Source organism: Crinia signifera, chromosome 1 (genome assembly GCF_055691185.1).
Source record: "Crinia signifera chromosome 1, ASM5569118v1, whole genome shotgun sequence".
Lineage (NCBI taxonomy): Eukaryota > Metazoa > Chordata > Amphibia > Anura > Myobatrachidae > Crinia > Crinia signifera.
In genome coordinates, this window is record NC_139217.1 from 380896716 (window position 1) to 380913935 (window position 17220).

Here is a 17220-nt window from a genome sequence, read left to right on the forward strand (position 1 = left end):
AATCTATTTTCGGGAACTGGAGATATCTGCAGTCAAGCAAGACGTCCTCCCACCAGAAAATTATGAATAATAAGCCCACTCCACTATATATATTTATAGTCTCTGCAAGTGGGGGACAATACATTCAGGTGATAGAATCGCATTTTACAATACAATCCTGGGCAGTAATATTCTGCCACGATCACATTGTAAGTGCGATCCATGATAAATGTGCCCCAAAATCATTGTTTCAGCACTTCCAACATAACTCATGATCTTCACCTGTGCTAAAACACACCCTACTCACCAATTCACTAGCCCAGTGGTTCTCAAACTCGGTCCACAGGACCCCACACGTCACTTTTACAGGATACCCGGTAGGGGCACCATGGAACCACAGTAGTGTCTACAGGTGACCCGGAACACACGAATTGTGTGGGGTCCTGAGGACCGAGTTGTAGAACCTGTGCACAGGCGACTGCAATCACAAAGGCCCAAGAGCAGAACCTATGCTGTCTGGCGGGCCGGGAAATCACCTCTACATGAGGAGTGCTATTGCTATGGCGCAAGTTTTTTCTACAAAATCACTAATGATACTACGCCGCTCTCTGCTCAGGCCAGGCAGCTGTACGCTCCGGAGTCCGGACGCAACAACTCCGGCCGGGTGGGAGGAGTACGCGGCGGCGGCACCACGTGACGTGACCAGCCTCCGTTTCGGGAAATGCAGTCAGTGTGCGCGTGCGCAGATTCTTCAACTTTGTTTACATTTTACACGCAGCGAACACGCGGGGCCGGAGGGAGATTATGCCGGAGAATGTAACTGTAACCGGGTACATATAATGCCAGGCAGAACACACATGTTGTTACAGGGAAAGAGCCGGCCCAACAGCACTTCGTACCTACAGAGACATTCCGCGGCAGCTGCTACCGGGTCGCCTCCGTCATACACCTCTCGCGGGAAGTGGGGCCGGGAGGCGCCAAATCGGAAGAGATTGCGCTCTGTGTGTATAGCGCTGTCACACCAGCCGCCGCTACAGTGCAAGCATGGCTCCGGGATCCACGGTGCAGGCTCGCCAGAGCAGAAATCTACCATGGTACGGAGTCCGGTGTGCGTGATGTATGAGGCGAGTGCGTGATATTCCTCGCTGCACTCACTCACACATTACTCTATGGTGAATGAAGCGAGAGTATGCGTATGCTGGATGAGGAGCATTAGTTGCGGGCACACAGTGTATGTTCTCTCGCAGATCTGTGTGTTCTTTGCCACATCATTTGTTTTAGTACACATGAAGCTGTGGGTGAGATGCTGCAAACAAAAAAGGGACTATGTAAAAACCGGACCGGACTAGACTCCGGACCGCCGGACAGGACATCAAAATCTGCAGTCCGGAGCTTATAGGGTCCGGTCTGGGAGGTGTCCTGTTCGGGGAGTGTCTTGTCCGGGGCGGTCCCTGTGATAGCTATTATCAGGGACATGGGGAAGGGGAGATTACAGCCTCCCCCTGTGGTCCGGGGTCCGGACCGTCCGGTTTTTGCTACATGCCCGGACCATACAGGAAGACTTTATTCTACCCCTCCTCCTCTACCTGGTGACAGGTGTCACAGGCAGAACCCCCAGACAGGACACCCTCCGGACCGGACGCTACAAGCTCCAAAATGCAGAGTTTGATGTCTGGTCCGGGGGTTTTGTCCTGGTCCGGTTTTTACCCATACCCAACAAAAAATGCTGTAAAATCTTTTAATTTGCAGCAAAGCCCCACCGCCAGGGCTTTACTGCAGGGGGTTACGCCAGTTCTAGATGGCGTAACCCCATAAAAGCCTATGGGCTTCACATCCCCCGATGATCTGCGCCGCCCCCTCTCCTGTGTCTGGGCAGCCTCCTGCTGTGCTGCCCGGACCAGTGATCTCCTCCCTGCACCTCTTCCGAGAGCAGGGAGTGGGTAGCGGAGCCGGTTAAGGGTCCAGGGAGCGTTAATAATCATATGTTAGTGCATACGCAATTATTAACTATGCGAATGCTAGTGATGTGCAGCTGCATTTATTAGAGAATCCCACCCTGTGTGTGGACATTATAGAGAAAAAATAATAAATGTAGCATGGGGATGTGGACGCTGGGCTGATAGTTAAAAAACATTGCTTTTTACAGGCGAACTACAAGTCCCAGCAGGCCTCCCCCGCATGCTGGGACTTGGTAAACCTCAAGTCCCAGGATGCAGCATTAGTGGGCCCCCTTGGAACTAATATCAGTGACCTGTGCATGGTTCTGTCAGATTCGCCTGTCAGAACCTGGTCTATTTGTGTGGCGATTTTTAGTAACGTTTAACAAATATCGCATGCCATTAAATTTACGAGTTGTATACTTTATAATGGGAAAATATCTGCATGTGAATTGAAGTGTGACTAAAAGTCCCCAGGTCAAAATGTGCGAATTCACGGAAGGAAGTGCAAATTTTTCCCCCACAATTCGCATCCTATAAAAAGTGAGATTTCGGCATTTTTTACAAAAAAAAAGTGGGCCATCATCTGTTGGCCCTGCAGGGAGACATAGCTAAAGGGGGGGCTATGATGAGGAATGCAGTATGGTCCCATCCCATCACCCCCTGCTGTCGATTTTGTTGCGCCCATCATTGGCAAATATGTATGCACTTGCCTATGCTGGGCCCCATCTCTGCTAATCTCCCTGGCTAAATGTGTTGTCCAGTGTGTACCCAACTTTAGAGGGTGTCAGGAACAGTATCTCATGATGAAGTTAAACACGTATAAAGAAGCATTTACTAGGGACGTAAATTTCATGTATGTGGAGTCACTTGATATTTTCAGATTTGTGTGAGTGTACTGTATAGCATATATCTGCCACACAGCTTCTGTCTTATTTGTTGGGGCCAGTTGTAGCAAGTTCTCTGTATACAACTGTTTTCCCCTGTCAGCCAAGCTGGCTGTGGGTCCAGCTGTCATTACTGTCTCCTTTGTCATGAGCTCAAGCAGTGGCCCATGGTATCATCAGTGCTGCAACAACTGATATGTTTTAAGAAAAATTGCTGTATCAAACGCCATGTATTAACTTGTGATTCTCAAAATAGCAATGTTTAATAAAAAATTGGAATTATGCACTTACGAATTGTTTTTTAACCTATTAACGAATATGTGTATTTTTGAGGGGGGTATGGACTATTACTGCGATATGTTTAAGTAATGTATAATCAATCAGGATGTGTAGGCAAGGGGGAAAAGGGGACTTTTTGCGGAGGCATGGCATCAAAAAGGCTAAAATCTCTGGTGAAAATGCCCACAATTTCAACCTAAAATGGATAATGTCAAGTCACGTAGATTCCCGATAGAGGAATCTACGTGTCTTGGGGACCTGTTTTTCGCCTAGGGGAAAAATCACTGCAATTGAATAGGTCCATTTAAATTCATCCTGAAGTGCAGTTTTTTTGCCAAGGAACATTTTATAATTAACAATGAGTTATTTAACAAAATAAATACAAAATAATAGAATTGGCAGAACTACCATTGGTGCAGCAGGTTCATTGATTGCACCATGGCCCATGAGGACTAGGGGGGCCACTGCTGCCACCCTCTGCCAATGTTGCATACTGTGAACTTAGGTTGGAGTGAAGAAGGGGGGCCCAAATTGTATTTTTGCACCTGGGCCAACAACTCACAAGTTCCACCACTGACAATTATGGAAAAAAAATATATAATTATTTACTGGCTAATGCCCAATATTAATTATTGATCAAATTAGGGATAGACCATAAGAAACCTGCCATCAAATAGTTGCAGGGCTTATGACACTGAATCAAGTAACTAGCCATCATATCAAAACCATTCTACTATGTGTAGAAGTGCAGCATGTAAGGTCGGCAGCTATTGAATGGGTATCGTAAAGCTGCATTCGATCTTTAGCAACCTTTGAATGACCTGCAATTGATGTCAAAAAGTATTTCTATGGGATTGGCAAAGGTTGGTTTTCAATGTCCACTCCTAAGCAGGATCCAAACCTTTATGTATGCATTACCTCTAGATACCTCAATGGGTCAATCCATACAAAGTACCCCAACATCGGTTGCTTGTCCATGTAAAAAAAAAAAAATATATACTGTGTGTGTATATATATATATATATATATATATATATATATATATATATATATATATATATATATATTTATTTCCCTTACATTCCAACAGTTCCAACCCACAATTTATTTTCCTTTTTTTTTTTTTTTTACTTGCTTCCTTTTCAAAATTTGGCCATCTTTTTAAATCCTAAAAGCTAGTAATTTTTGTGTCTCTAGGCATGGCATTTTTTTTAGGATGCCATTCTCAGCTTTCAAATAAGAGAGGTTCCTATGTACTAGTACAGGTTGAGTATCCTTATCCGAAATGCTCGGGACCACGAGTATTTTGGATAAGTGATTATTTTCAGATGTTTATTTAAAATTGTGCCAAGACTATGCCTAAAAATCTGAGGTTGGCCAAATAGGGCAAATTTAAATTTTGTCTCATGACGAGTTCTAAGCTGCTGTGTAAATTTCATGGAGCAACCAGAAAATTCATAATTGGAGCACTTCCTATTTATTTACCACAGTTATTATTAATTTGTATTGGCTACATTATGCACATCTCTTCTTAATTTGGATGACACTTGTGGTGCAAAGATTCTGTTGGCAGTTCTCTGGGTCATGTTACTTTTCAGACTATAGACTGCAGCTGTGTATAAGTGTAATATTGCTGATGAATGGTTTTCTTTTAAAGCTGATCCTATAGCTTTTACATACACACATAACCTGCAACACTGAAAGTACCTAATAGGTATTAGTAGAATCAAAATGAGTTGCATGTTTGGGTTCGTAATGCATATTTCAAACATTGGGGAAAATATAATTTCTGCAGGAAGTGCCATATGGCATCACCACAATACCCAGCTGAGCAAATAATCCAGTTACAGTAGTGTCAATATTGCAGGTTGTCCCTATTAACGCTACAGTGTGCGATTAATGTAGGATGCTGGCAGAACACATTGATGATTGAATTGCCTCTACTTTGGTGAGCTGTATTCAGAATTTGGTTTGCCTGTAAAAGTAGAGAGGTCTGTAGTAGACTGTATTGGTACAGGTACATCATTGATCAGGGCTCGAAAAAACCCAGTCGCCATGGCCACGAGACTTTTTTTTGCAGGAAGGGTGGGAGCAGAATCTGGTCAGATCAGCGGCAGATCAGACCCCTGTCTCCCTCTCCTGTCACACCAGCCTCCTGCAGTTCCTGACCCCCGCCTCCCCCTCCTGCCGGGCACAGTCTCCCCCTCCTGGCACACCAGCGTCCCACAGTGCCTGACCCCTGTCTCCCCCTCCTGTCAGATCAGTGGCTACCTACTTCTCATGCAGGGGCTTAGCACCCTCCACAACCTGCTAAAAGACCCCATTGGGATGCATGTCTTGCCCCACAGCCACACCTCAACTTATCCGAGGCACCGTTGAGCCCCACCAGTGCCACCGCTTTTTGCTGGACGAGTGGGGCTGCACGGCTTCCAGCATGCAGCCCCACTCGTGCATGTTAACCCTGGCAACAAGCTTCAAAACCCATAGCAATGAGCATGTAGGTAAACTCCACTTATGTGGGATAATCTGTAATAACCATTACTGCGTGTGGTATTATAGGTAATTGGCATTCTAGTGTTTGGTAGAACGTGTAATGGGCATTATGGCATGTGCAAATTTTGGGGCGCACTGTCCCTCTTATTAGTTTATCTGGCTCCTAAATTTTCATCCTTGCTCTTAAAGTTTATATAACTTTGTCCAGCCCTGCCATTGATTATCTGGCACCTTTTTAATCTGGATCCATCAGGTTCCAGGTGAAGGCTCATTGAGGCTGTGGGAGGTTACGGTTTAGGCAGCGAGAGGGAAGTTGTCAGGATGCTGCTGTATATACCACCAATAACCTGACACAGTGCTGGAACCAAGGGTGCTGGATTATCAATGGTGTACCTGTATATGTGTGTATGTAAACTAACTCACCTTACATTCAAATAATCAATTAAATAAATAATGGGGTTTTAGTTCATGAATTGATCAATGCATTTAAGCTTGCAGCCCATCACCAAGGAACCCCATTTCACTGCAAGTCCTACACTAACAACTGGTTTTCTTAGGAACCTGGCAACTGCTTACACATCCTAGCTAAAATGAACGTGTGTTTTTTTCTTGGGTTAAAGCTCACCTGCCAAGTACCTTATGGCTTTTAAAGGTGAGACAATCCCAAACACAGCACCTGAATTAGAACCTTAATTCTAACACGGCATTGCAAGGTGATGACATCATCCTGACGTGAGGCTGGGGTGAGCTTGACTCCTGCCTCACGTGGCATGAGCTACTATTTAGGTATGTTCACTTGTGTATTTGTTAGCCTGAAGACAACATTAAATTGTTGAAACGTTACTATACAAAGTGCTAATATTAAATCACCTTATTACTTTTCAACTATACCAGCCTGGAGTGCTGCATCTTTATCTATCTATCTATCTATCTATCTATCTATCTATCTATCTATCTATCTATCTATCTATCTATCTATGTGTGTGTACTGAGCTTTTTCTCACAGAGGGCACCAGGATGCAAATACAGGTAGAGGAAGGTGCAGCACTCGGAACTGCAATAATAAAACTCGAGACCACCAAAGGTTGGTCAATGTTTCAGTTGTATTGACAACTGTTTTCAAGTCTTAAATAAATGCAATCACATAAACAACATACCTTTTTACCCAGTGAAGCGGTATCGAGAAGGACGGAACATCTGCCCGGCATCATGGCACACCAGTGTCAAATGCGTCATTGCTAGAGTGTATACCATTACCATGGAAACCATAGAAAGGCTGCGGAGAGATACGGGATGTTTAAATAACATGCATAACATACAATGATAACAAAACACTGTGGTAAACCTAGTAATAAAAAATACTATTAGTTAACCTGTATATGAATTCTAAAAAATGAGGATTATTATCCCTTATCTAAATATCCGTTATCCAAATTATTCTGAAAACCATAGCCACCGAAATGTACTTTTGTTTTTTGCTAAAAACCTATTGGTTACATCAGTAACTGGCAGTACTATGGAAATGATATGTATGATATGGCACTGAATATGTGCAAGAAAATGATTGCTTGGCATTCAAATTCAGTGTCTGATATTGTACACAAACCTTGTTTTAGGTTTTAAAACCTTGTTTCATGCACAATTAAAATATTTGTGTGTATGTGTGTTTATACGACCTAAAGATACCTCAAGATACCTCATTCAAATATAAAAATATTCCAAAATGGGGGGATAGGGATACTCAACCTGTATAGGGAATACTGTATATTATTGTGGGAAGTAACTTTAGAGTTGTTCAGCTGTAGTTTATAAGTTAAGAATTTGAATGTAAAAAATATTTATTTGCAGGGTGGAAAAGTATCGACCCCAAACACTTGATGATCTAATCTCTCATCAAGACATCTTGAGTACAAGTAAGTTGTTTTGGAGACAGGTTGGTAAATATAAACCCATTGCTTACTGCAGTTATTTCTACTTAAACTAAAATGTAGCCATGCTATAAAATTTACTAAATTGTCCCTTAGGGCCCCCATACACTAGGCCAATTTATCAGATGGACAAGTCTGACCTGATTTCCCTTCAGCTCCCCGGGAGGGCTCACATATGATTTGGCACTTGATGTGGGGAGCTGCAGGCAGGGGGCAGGAGAATAAAAAAAGATTTTGACCTCAAGGAACCAAATGGAAGATACCCCATTTTAGGACCCCCCATCTTCACACCAAACAACAGCAATGGCTGACAACCACCCACCTTTTCCACCTCCTGCAGAAATACACCAGCATCTGACAATTCCTGCAACCCCTGGAGTCATACAGCAGTGTCCGGAGTGGTGCGAGGCGAGATAGGAGCAGGGTGGATCGCATAAAGCTCTGTGGGGGGTGTTATTTAGGAATAAGCCGTAATGTAGCTTAATCTCATGATGCTATTAAAACATAATTTAGTAACCCACATATTTGCATAGCCATTAAGTTAGGATACTATACAGTATTTTTAGAAGATATTAAAGGACATGTATACACTTTTACTGGATTCCCAAATTATCATTTCATATTTATGGTACATGGCATTAATGAGCAATAATTTGTGTTTGTTTACGGTTTTCTTTATCAGTTCAGAAATTCATCAGTGAAGACAAATTACCTCATCTTTTATTATATGGACCCCCTGGGACCGGAAAGACCTCCACTATTCTAGCTTGTGCAAAACAGCTTTACAAGGACAAAGAATTCAATTCCATGGTTTTAGAGGTACTTTATTCACTTGGTGTGAATTTATGTATTTCTTTTTTTATTTTGTTATTTAGTTTTTAAGTTTCAAAAACATCCTGGAAAACTAAAATATTGGGGTGTAAGAGTGATACATAGATGAAGCAGACACAGTTTGGTAAACCAATTATGTTATATACCTCTTTACATATACTGTATGGAGACAAGTATTTGGAGGTCTGACTATTACACCCATGGGGACTGTAATGACATTGTATTCTAATACATATACTTTAATATGGAGGTGGTCCCACTTTTGCAGCTGTAACCGCTTCCATTCTTCTTAGAAAGCTTTCCACAAGATTTTAGAGTGTTTCTGTTGGAATTTGTGCCCATTCATTCTGAAGAGCATTTATGAAGTCAGGCTCTGATATTGGATGTGTAGTCCTGGCTCCCAATCTCCAATCCAGTTCACCCCAAATGTGCTCAATGAGGTGGAGGTTACAGCTTTGTGCTGGCCAGCCAAGTACTTCCACAACAACTCATCAAACCAAGGTCATGTCCCCGATTGCATAAAGCAAAGGACTATAGTCATGTTGGAATAAAAACTGCATTCTCCAAACTGTTGCCAAAAAGTTAAAAGCATAGCATTGTCCAAAATGTCTTGGTATGCTGAAATGTTAAGATTGCTTTTCACTGGAGATAAGGGGCCTAGCCCAAACCCTGAAACAGCCCGATTACCATTATTCCTCCTCCACCAAACTTCACAGTTGGCATAATGCAGTCAGAAAGGGTACCATTCTGCACACATGCGCATGTAAAGCGCAAAGGAATCTGCTGCGCTATATAAGAAACTGTTAATAATTAATAATAAATAAACTTACTTGCCCATCTGACTGCCGGAGAAGTGGGACTCGTCACTCTACAGAACACATTTTCACTGCTTCATAGTCTAGTGTCTGTGTTCTTTTCATCAATCCGCCCGAGGCTTGGAATTGCACTTGGTGGTGAGGCTTGCATGCAGCCACACAGCAATGGAAACCCACTTACTTAAAATTGGAATAGGATTCTGATATCGCCATCCTCCTTGATGTGGGCATCACTACCATTGTAATGCTAACCACATCCCTTACTAGGGACACTACTATGGGGCATACAATGAGCACTACTATGGAACATAAAATGGACTAGGGCACTACTACGGAACACCAAATCAACTAGGCTACTATTAAGGTGTGTAACCGTATAGTACACTGGATCATAAAATGAACAACTGCTGCAGAGAAAGGAAGCACAGGGTGGGAGCCTAGACAATGTCGTATGGAGATTTTGGTAGCCATTTTAAGACACCTATGCACTTTCTGGATATTTATATACTTAGTGGCATAGCTTTTAAGAGATCAATAAATGTCTTTTGTTTACATTACATCTTAAAATATATTTAATTTATTACTATTGTCTGGAAACATGTTTACATCTATTGTTTTCCATATTATTTAGTTGAATGCATCAGATGACCGAGGGATAGATATTGTGAGAGGCCCCATATTAAGTTTTGCCAGCACAAGAACAATATTTAAGTAAGTTTATATAATAAACAATTCTTTAATTTGTATGTTTAAAATGTGGTTTTGTTAATTAGACAGCAGTTATTAGATACATAAATATCATTGGTTCTTCAATTTATGTCTGTTTTCAACCCTATAGACCATGGGTCCTCAAACTGCGGCCCTCCAGATGTTGTGAAAGTACAAATCCCAGCATGCCTTGCCACAGTTTTGCTATAAGGGAGTGTTAAAACTGTGGCAAGGCATGCTGGGATTTGTAGTTTCACAACATCTGGAGGGCTGCAGTTTGAGGACCCATGCTATAGACTGTAAGCTTGTGAGCAGGGCCCTCCTACCTCTGTCGGTTTGTTACTACCCAGTTTATTTTATCACTGTTTCCATTTGCAAAGCACAACGGAATTTGCTGAGCTATATAAGAAACTAAATAAATATTGTATGTGAATACATACACTTGGATTTTTAAATATAATCAGGCAACTCTGGTCACTTAGCCCTGACACCAAAAAAATGTTATCCTTCTTATTTTAGACTGTCAAATATACAGTGGAAGCAGTTGTATTTAATCTTGGTTCCCTCTTCTCCATCTTTTCTCTTTCCTTTCTATTTCAGAAAAGGCTTCAAGCTGGTGATCTTGGATGAAGCAGATGCAATGACTCAAGATGCTCAGAATGCTTTGAGACGAGGTAACATGGCAGACTATCCCAATGCCATATGCCTGGAAAATTTACAAAATTACCAAGTCGAGATAGACATAACAATCTGCTTAGTCGTTCTGCTCAGCAGCTGAATTCATGTCTGTCATGCTTTTTGCTTTTGCTAACCTGCTGTATTTAATTAAAGTTACTTAGCCGCTCAGCAGTTGTAGGATGTTTGCCTCTTCTAATACAATTATTGCTGGTCTTGAAATGGTCTCCAAATGATAAGTCCTCAGTGTCTCGATAGACCCATCAGTAGGTCAACTTTGACAAAAGGTTGACACTTAAAAAGGTGACAAGGTTTTTTTTTATACTTTACCTTTTCTTATATAGCGCAGCATATTCCGTTGTGCTTTAAAATTCATGCCGACCTTTTCCATGCTGACCTTTTGTCACTGATGACCTGTTGACTGTCTATATCAGTGGTCAGGGAACCCGGTCCTCATTACCCCACGCAGTGCATGTTTGGCAGGTCTCCTCACAGAATCACAATTGAAATAATTAACTCCACCTGCGGACCTTATGTAATGTGTCTGACAGTTATTAGTACACCTGTGCACCTGCTTGGCAGCAAAACATGCACTGTTTGGGGTAATGAGGACCGAGTTCCCTGACCACTGGTCTATATAAACATTGTAGACATTTTTTAATCTGGAACCCTTTAATAAAGGTTCCTTCACATGCACATTTTTTTAATGACCTTGCAATTGTTTTAAAAATTATAAATGTCTTTATCCTTCATCCACTAGGTGACACTGGAGATCACAGTGGGGAATAGAAGGGTGACTACCAGGAGCATGGGCACTTTAAGAAATGAAAGAAGCGTGGCTAACTCCTCCCTTTCTACTTCTTTTTCTCAGTCAGTCTGAGATTGTGCCCTGCTGGAGCTAGGTGCTCATATTAATCTCTCCAGGGCAAATAGAAATTTTCTTTTGAATTATATTTTATTTTGTGCTACTTTTAACCAGGAGGCTAAGACTACCTCAAAACCCTCAGCATGACGTGCTTCCATCCCACTTAGGGGATCCTATAATGGGGGCACATCTGCGACTTACCACGAGGCCTGCTTCCAATCCAGTCAGCACGCTTTGGTCAGGGATTTAGTAGCCTTTGGTTGCAAAATAGATTTTCAAATAGCACCCCTGCATCGGTTCTTTACAACCGGTTTAGCAGCTTTTGGAGACAAGGATGCTGCCCTGATGTCCAAAGACTGTTAAAGGCCAGAGTGGTACCAATACAACCCATCCAGCGTATGCATCGGTTTTATTCCATCTTGTTTCTTGTGCCAATACCTGACTGCTCGGCACAACCCATTCTAAACATAAAGGATCTCAACCCTTTCTTGCGAGTGGTGAAGTTCAAGGTGGAATCATTACACCAGGCATGTTCAAACTATGGCCCTCCAGATGTTGTGGAACTACAAGTTCCATCATGCCTTGCCACAGTTTTGCTATTAGGGAATGCTAAGACTCTGGCAAGGCATGCTGGGATGTATAGTTTCACAACAGCTGGAGGGCCATAGTTTGGACATGCCTGCATTACGCTCTAATAGCAGGTTTTGAACCGGGGGAGTTCTTGGTGTCCCTGGACATCAAGGACGCATACCTTCATGTTCCCATTTTGGCAGGCACATCAGGCGTTTCTGCGTTTCACCATCCGAGAACACCATTTCCAATTTCAGGCACTGCCGTTCTGGCTGTCCTCAGCACCCAGAATCTTTACTAAGATCATGGCTGTCATGATGCAGTTGCTACGATCCCAATGCATAACAGGGGTGCCTTATCTAGACAACCTCCTGCTAAAGGTGTCTTCACAGGAAATTCTGATCTGCAATATCCAACAGACGTGTCGTCCTCCAACATGGGTGAATACTAAACTTCCAGAAGTCGCAGCTCCATCCCTCGCAATGTTTGCCGTTCCTAGGAATGATTATAGACACCTTTCAGTAAAAAGTATTCTTGCCAGCAGACAAGGTCGCCTTGATCCAACGTTTAGTTTGGTTGGTATTACAACACCGGCGGGTGACTATACACCTGTGATACCACCTTCAGGTAAAGATGGTGGCTGCTTTCGAAGCGATCCAGTACGTTGTTTCCGCTCCAGGTCTTTCCAGCTCTGTCTGCTTCACCAGTGGTCGGGCTCTCATCTCACCCTCCATCAGCGGGTCACTCTTACACCGAGGGCTCGTCTCTCCCTACCCTGATGGCTCAACTTCTCGAACCTCCTGCAGGGGAGGAGGTTTTGAATTTGGGATTGGACCCTTCTCTCACCACCAACACCAGCCTCGGAGGTTGGGCCCTGTACTTAGATCCGGTGGGGGTAAACGCACTCACTATACCATTGATCTACCAGTTTCTCTTCCCTCCATTTCTGATGTTACCACGGATTCTTCTACACATTTGCAGAGAGACGGTCACGGTTCTTATAGCACCGGACTGCCACGCAGGTATTGGTACATCTCTGCTCGTCTACAGACCATGGCCTCTGCCGTTTGCCTGGCTACAGAAAGGTCCATACTCAGACAGGCGGCTATTCTCTCTGCGGTAATTCCCATCATGTTGCGTGCTAGAAAAGAAATGACCTCTGTTCACTATTACCATATCTAGAGAGAATACATTTCATGGTGCGATGGTCGCCAGGTCTCACCTAGGGCATTCAAGCTGGCTCACCTGCTCCTTCTTCAGGCTGGACTCTCCATGGGACTGTGCCTAGGCTCCTTAAAGGTACAGATGTCCACCCTTTTTTATTTTTCTTTCAGCTAAAATTGGCATTGCTGCCTCAAGTCCAGACTTTCTTTCAGGGAGTTTTGAGAATTCAACCCCCTTGCGACCTCCCATGGCACCGTGGGACTTAAATTTAGTGCTGTCGTTCTTACAATCTCCATTGTTCGAACCTTTGGATCCAGTAGACCTCAAGTACCTTACCTGGAAGACCGTCCTGCTCTTGGCGCTGGCTTCAGCCAGGCAGGTGTCAGACTTAAGTGCACTGTCCTGTCGTCAGCCATTCTTAAAATTTCATGATAGAGTGGAATTGCGAACACAGGCGTCGTTTCTTCCTAAGGTTGTGTCCTCATTTCACATCAACAGATTGTTGTGCCTGCCTCCGCATCTCTGGATGTTGTGCTTGCCCTTAAAATCTACGTCTCCAGGACAGCTTCCATACGGAAATCGGACACTGTTTTGTACAACTCTGCAAAACCATGCTGGCTGGCGTCTAAACAAACGTTAGCTAGCTGGCTCCGCCTCACCATTCGTCAGGTGTACGTGGCTGATTCACAAGTGCCACCTTCCTCTATTACAACACATTCAATGCGATCGTTTGGACAGCTGCCTGATGGGTCTCTGCTCAACAACTATGTAGGGCAGCTCCTTAGTCCTGCAGAGATCCTTTATCAAGTTCTACCGTTTTGACACCTTCAAGGCCCAGGCTTACCAGTTTGGCCATTCGTTGTTGGGAGGATCTCAGCGCCATCCTGCCCGTGATGGGAGCTCTGGGACGTCCCCACTTTGAACTCCAGTGTCGCCTAGTGGATAAAGGAGAAAATGGGATTTTGTACATAATGTTTAAATCCTTTTCTCCGATTCCACAGGTAACACTGGATGCCCTATGACACTGCTCTGCTGCACATTCAGGTTACTTTCCTCTTAAGTTGGAATCTCCTGCCGGGGTTGATTCCGGTTGTCTGTTGGAACTCCCTGGTCATTTTATGTGTGGTTGCTTCTGTTTAAAATTTCCATTCTCACTGTTCCTGTTCTTTTTTTGTATTTTAGGATGTGTAAAGTTTAACCTCCTCTTCGGAAGTATGTTTTCTTCTAGCTCCCTCCAGGCACGATTACTCAGACTGCCTGGGATGGGGAAGCAGAAGGGGAGGAGTCAGCCACACTTATTTAATTTCTTAAAGTGCCCATGCTCCTGGTAGTTGCCCTTCTATTCCCCACTGTGAACTCCAGTGTCGCCTATGGAATCGGAGAAAAGGTTTTAACGGGAAGTACAAAATCCCATTTTTCGTTTCTTTTAAATGTTTTTAAAAACTACAGAAAGTAAAGCCTTTCTCTTTTAGATATGATGTTGTGGACACCTTTTCATAGTTCAGAATACTTGCTGGAATAAGATATAAGGGCCAAATTCAATTATCTTTGAAAAAAGCCAGGCATGTTCACAATTGTTCAGTTATTGTCCTTTTTTCGCATATAAATATACCAGTTTTCGTGCAAAAGCACACAGGGCCCAGGATAATTTCCCAGACCCATATGTTTTTGCAGCCGCAAAGAAACACCAATAATTAAATCATATTGTTGTATGGGTTTTTTATTCTTCCATAGAAAAAAGGCCACGGCTCTGCTGTGCTCAGTGTATTTTGGCAGACTAATGTTACCAAAGTTGTTAACTCATGTAATTGTATAAGGAACTAAACTTAGATATACAGTCGGGCAAAAAAGTATTTAGTCAGCCACCAATTGTGCAAGTTCTCCCACTTAAAAAGATGAGAGAGGCCTGTAATTTTCATCATAGGTATACCTCAACTATGAGAGACAAAATGAGGAAAAAAAATCCAGAAAATGACATTGTCTGATTTTTAAAGAATTTATTTGCAAATTATGGTGGAAAATAAGTATTTGGTCAATAACAAAAGTTCATCTCAGTACTTTGTTATATACCCTTTGTTGGCAATGACAGAGGTCAAACGTTTTCTGTAAGTCTTCACAAGGTTTTCACAAACTGTTGCTGGTATTTTGGCCCATTCCTCCATGCAGATCTCCTCTAGAGCAGTGATGTTTTGGGGCTGTCGCTGGGCAACACGGACTTTCAACTCCCTCCAAAGATTTTCTATGGGGTTGAGATCTGGAGACTGGCTCGGCCACTCCAGGACCTTGAAATGCTTCTTACGAAGCCACTCCTTTGTTACCCGGGCAGTGTGTTTGGGATCGTTGTCATGCTGAAAGACCCAGCCACGTTTCATCTTCAATGCCCTTGCTGATGGAAGGAGGTTTTCACTCAAAATCTGACGATACATGGCCCCATTCATTCTTTCCTTTACACGGAGCAGTCGTCCTGTTCCCTTTGCAGAAAAACAGCCCCAAAGCATGATGTTTCCACCCCCATGCTTTACAGTAGGTATGGTGTTCTTTGGATGCAACTCAGCATTCTTTCTCCTCCAAACACGACGAGTAGAGTTGTTACCAAAAAGTTCTATTTTGGTTTCATCTGACCATATGACATTCTCCCAATCCTCTTCTGGATCATCCAAATGCTCTCTAGCAAACTTCAGACGGGCCTGCACATGTACTGCCTTTAGCAGGGGGACACGTCTGGCACTGCAGGATTTGAGTCCCTGGCGGCGTAGTGTGTTACTGATGGTAGCCTTTGTTACTTTGGTCCCAGCTCTCAGCAGGTCATTCACTAGGTCCCCCCGTGTGGTTCTGGGATTTTTGATCACCGTTCTTGTGATCATTTTGACCCCACGGGGTGAGATCTTGCGGGGAGCCCCAGATCGAGGGAGACTATCAGTGGTCTTGTATGCCTTCCATTTCCTAATAATTGCTCCCACAGTTGATTTCTTCACACCAAGCTGCTTACCTATTGCAGATTCAGTCTTCCCAGCCTGGTGCAGGTCTACAATTTTGTTTCTGGTGTCCTTTGACAGCTCTTTGCTCTTGGCCATAGTGGAGTTTGGAGTGTGACTGTTTGAAGTGTTGGACAGGTGTCTTTTATATAGATAAAGAGTTCAAACAGGTGTCATTAATACAGGTAACGAGTGGAGGACAGAGGAGCCTCTTACAGAAGAAGTTACAGGTCTGTGAGAGCAAGAAATCTTGCTTGTTTGTTTTTGACCAAATACTTATTTTCCACCATAATTTGCAAATAAATTCTTTAAAAATCAGACAATGTCATTTTCAGGATTTTTTTTCCTAATTTTGTCTCTCATAGTTGAGGTATACCTATGATGAAAATTACAGGCCTCTCTCATCTTTTTAAGTGGGAGAACTTGCACAATTGGTGGCTGACTAAATACTTTTTTGCCCGACTGTATAATAAACAACATACATTAGAATAACATGTATTAAGTAAATAGTAGGAAGCGTGGATTGTTATAGGTTAGATATGAGAAGCAATGAAGAATATTGGATAAATGTGTAGGTGTGGATTAGAGATAGAAGGTGTTGTGTAAATGTAAAGCATGTGATATAGTATGTCACATTTCTTTTGCATTTATGATACACAATCCAGTGTTGGTAACATATTTTCTCTTTCAATGGTCCTGGTGACACAGCTTCACATTGGGATGTAGGAGGGTCCGCAGGAGCCAGGCACCTATCCTAAAGCTTTTGGAGGGTAGGCTCCTCCCCTACTGCATCCCAGATTCCTCAGTTCGTGTTAGGTGCCCACTGGAGTGGGTGCTATTCTAAAGGGCTGCTGGAGCAGCCGAAGGAGTAGAGCTAGTTAGGGTTTTTATTATTTTATTAACTTTTACACTAGCTAGGTAGGCACAGTGTGAGGATTCTCTTTAGTGAATCCTCACACTGCTAGCGCAGCAGGAGCTGACAGAAGCGAGTCCTGTCAGCTCACTGTGCACGAGGGAGACGCTGTCTGGCCTCCCTGTGCAGCGCTTACAGCTTCTTTTAAGAAGCTGCCTGGGCTCCGGAGCGCTCTGAAACCGGCTTCACGCTAGGTGGGGA

General features: G+C 43.2%; 1 protein-coding gene across 1 annotated transcript in view; it reads left to right on the forward strand.

The window, feature by feature from the left end:
- Nucleotides 1-700: 700 nt before the first annotated feature.
- RFC5 (replication factor C subunit 5) overlaps nucleotides 701-17220 on the forward strand; it is a 32967-nt gene continuing 16447 nt past the window's right edge. The window contains exons 1-5 of the mRNA XM_083151469.1: nucleotides 701-1073; nucleotides 7424-7488; nucleotides 8186-8322; nucleotides 9781-9860; nucleotides 10458-10531. Of these exons, the coding sequence (XP_083007595.1) occupies nucleotides 1024-1073; nucleotides 7424-7488; nucleotides 8186-8322; nucleotides 9781-9860; nucleotides 10458-10531 (406 nt within the window). The 5' untranslated portion in view covers nucleotides 701-1023. The remainder of the gene's footprint in view (nucleotides 1074-7423; nucleotides 7489-8185; nucleotides 8323-9780; nucleotides 9861-10457; nucleotides 10532-17220) is intronic.